Source organism: Dioscorea cayenensis, chromosome 2 (assembly GCF_009730915.1).
Source record: "Dioscorea cayenensis subsp. rotundata cultivar TDr96_F1 chromosome 2, TDr96_F1_v2_PseudoChromosome.rev07_lg8_w22 25.fasta, whole genome shotgun sequence".
Classification (NCBI taxonomy): Eukaryota; Viridiplantae; Streptophyta; class Magnoliopsida; order Dioscoreales; family Dioscoreaceae; genus Dioscorea; species Dioscorea cayenensis.
The window spans coordinates 4,564,840-4,567,369 of NC_052472.1; the positions used below are offsets into that span (position 1 = coordinate 4,564,840).

The 2,530-nt window shown below is 38.7% G+C and overlaps 1 protein-coding gene across 1 annotated transcript; it reads right to left on the bottom strand.

Moving 5' to 3' along the window:
- Positions 1 to 750: 750 nt before the first annotated feature.
- Positions 751 to 1,870, bottom strand: LOC120272015. Its single transcript, XM_039278723.1, has 2 exons — positions 1,727 to 1,870; positions 751 to 1,455 (listed from the first exon to the last, which is right to left on the bottom strand). The coding sequence occupies exons 1-2, from the start codon at positions 1,868 to 1,870 to the stop codon at positions 751 to 753; spliced, it is 849 nt and encodes a 282-aa protein (XP_039134657.1).
- Between the last annotated feature and the right edge of the window lie 660 nt (positions 1,871 to 2,530).

Genomic DNA, 2,530 nt, shown 5'->3' on the forward strand with positions numbered 1-2,530 from the left:
TAGACACAAAAGTAAATGGGCTATATAGTAATGGCTTTAACATACATAAGGTATAATTTATAATTATGTTATGTACCTACAAAACTGCTACTTATAACATTAGCAACTTTACAAGTAAACTATAGAGGATTCACCCATGTAACTTAAGCTTATTTACAACTTGTCGAAGACATGAAAAATAAGAGAAATGAACCTTGTTCCTTTCTTCCATGAGAGGTTTGAAATCTAATGGCCTCACATTAAAAATTTACAAACCTAATCAAGGAAAATTGAAGACTATGTAACTTATTAAGCATCACTTCAAACAACGGGGGGCCTAAGGTACATGTACAGAAGGCATTGAAATCAATATATCAAGATATCCTACTGGTCATGAAGATCATACTCCTTCGAAGAGATGGCCTTAATAATTCAAGAAATATCTCTTGCAAAACATATGGCTAGCTTATAATGCTAAAAATTAAGAAAACATAATGACACATGACTTATACAAACATATAATATTTGCCAATTGATTAAGGGAAAAAAGAGTGCAAATATACCTTCCCATTGCCCCATAAGCATTAGCAATGCACTGGCATGTATCTATAGAATCCTCGTGGTCATTGCCAAAAGTTTCCTCTATTATTTTCTTCCCAAGAAGTAGCATTCTTAATGTTGCCTGTGCCTAATTCATTTCCAAATATGCCTACCCCAAATGTATATATTCAATCCTAATCCAAAATTCTTTGGCCCAAAGCTCCCTTTCGGCTACACAACTGCAGCCTCAAGCAAAGGAACATCATTAGAGACTCTCCTCGTCAAGAGAAGCAACCACCCCAACCTTGCTGAGATACTTCCAACCAGATGCAATTGTTGTGGGAGCTTCTCAATTATTGCCAACGTCTGTTTCATCAAAGACATAGCAATTTCAAAGTCATTCATGGCCTCATACAACAACGATGTCTCTACATACGCCTCCACAACCTTCTCAGGTGATGCAAATTTTTTGTTATCAAGAATCCCACAAGAAATCTCCAAACACCTCTTTGTGTCCCCAAACTTGTCCTGGTTGAACAATGCTTTTGCCATCGAAACAAACACCATTGCCCAAATCTCATACTCCTTCTCTACTTGTGCAATCACCCCTTTAAGTGTAAAATTGGCATTTTCCAACCTTCCAAGAGAAATCTGCATGTTTGCCTTCTCAATCTCCACATAAAACAATTCCTTTTTCAAATGCAAATCCTCCAAAACACTTCTTGCCATCTCATTTTCCTTCAAAGCTTCCTTATTCTCCCCAAGAACAGTGTAAACAACTCTAAGAAGTCGTCGAACTTGAATCACCTCCATAGAATCAGACCCCAACCTTTCCTCGTAAATATCCAATGCCTTCAGAGCAAGTGGCAAAGCCTTTTGAAACTTCAACATTGAAGTATAAAACTCTGCCAAATCCTTGTAAGCATCACCCATTTCCTTGGAACCAACCGCAAAGATCAAACTTTTTAGATGAAAACACCTTCTGAGATTAACCAAAGCCTCAAAATATCTTTGTGTCTGCAATCTGTGCCTGCACTACAACATACACTCGCGCATCTCTAGAATTCACCACAACCTTGGCTTGGCATTCGATCAAGAATTTGCTCAGCAGTGCTCAGCGACACCAAACTATCATCAAATCTCTTCATTGTACAACCAATCTTCCCCAATTAAAGTAGAGACTTGGCAAGAGACAGCGAATCCTCACCATCTTTCTCCAAAATCCTAAACCCTCGGATAGCAAAGCTAAGAGCTTTCTCAGTGGTTCAGAACTATCAGAGTGCAAGCGCTCACCAACTTCTAGACAAGCAAGGGCAAGGGGCTTGTCATTCTTATCCGAAGTGGACTCCATGTCGTTGAAGGAGTCAAGAAGTTGATTTGTTTAGGTGGCGGAGTCAAAGATATGGTGATGCATGGAAGATGTTTGTAAAAAATGCCTGAATGGAACAAGACTCGCATGGTTGGAAGGAGTGGTGGTGGTGGTGGTGATGAAGAAGAGGACGAAGAAGGGACAAGCTCAGAGAATGGAGAAATCGAGGAGAAATGGCCACTGACGACAAAGTTGGAGATAATGCAAAGATCAAACCGTTAATTTTTTTTACAGTTTTTTTTTCTATTAATGGCCAAACAATCCGTAAGAAACCTTGTGGATTAACATTGTTAAAAAAAAAACATAAATAGTCCCTCAAATTTTAGAAATACTCTATTGTTGGTTCGGATGGGCCATTGACCATGCCCCTCACCAACCACCAAGTGATTATTCAGATCCTCATTAAAACTCTTCACATGTGTTGAGACTTTAAATTGCAGGTGATGGTATATTCTTGTAGTTATGTAAGGGTGATAGTTTCAACACCCACGTGAGTGCGGGTTTCGCCTCTATTTGCTCTGCGGAAATTTATGCATGCTCCTGCCATTCTTAGTGATCTAACAGTTCATCTTGATTATATACATATATATTTATATATGCCCCCAATCCTTTACATGAGAAGCAATTAAACCCAAATTGAAA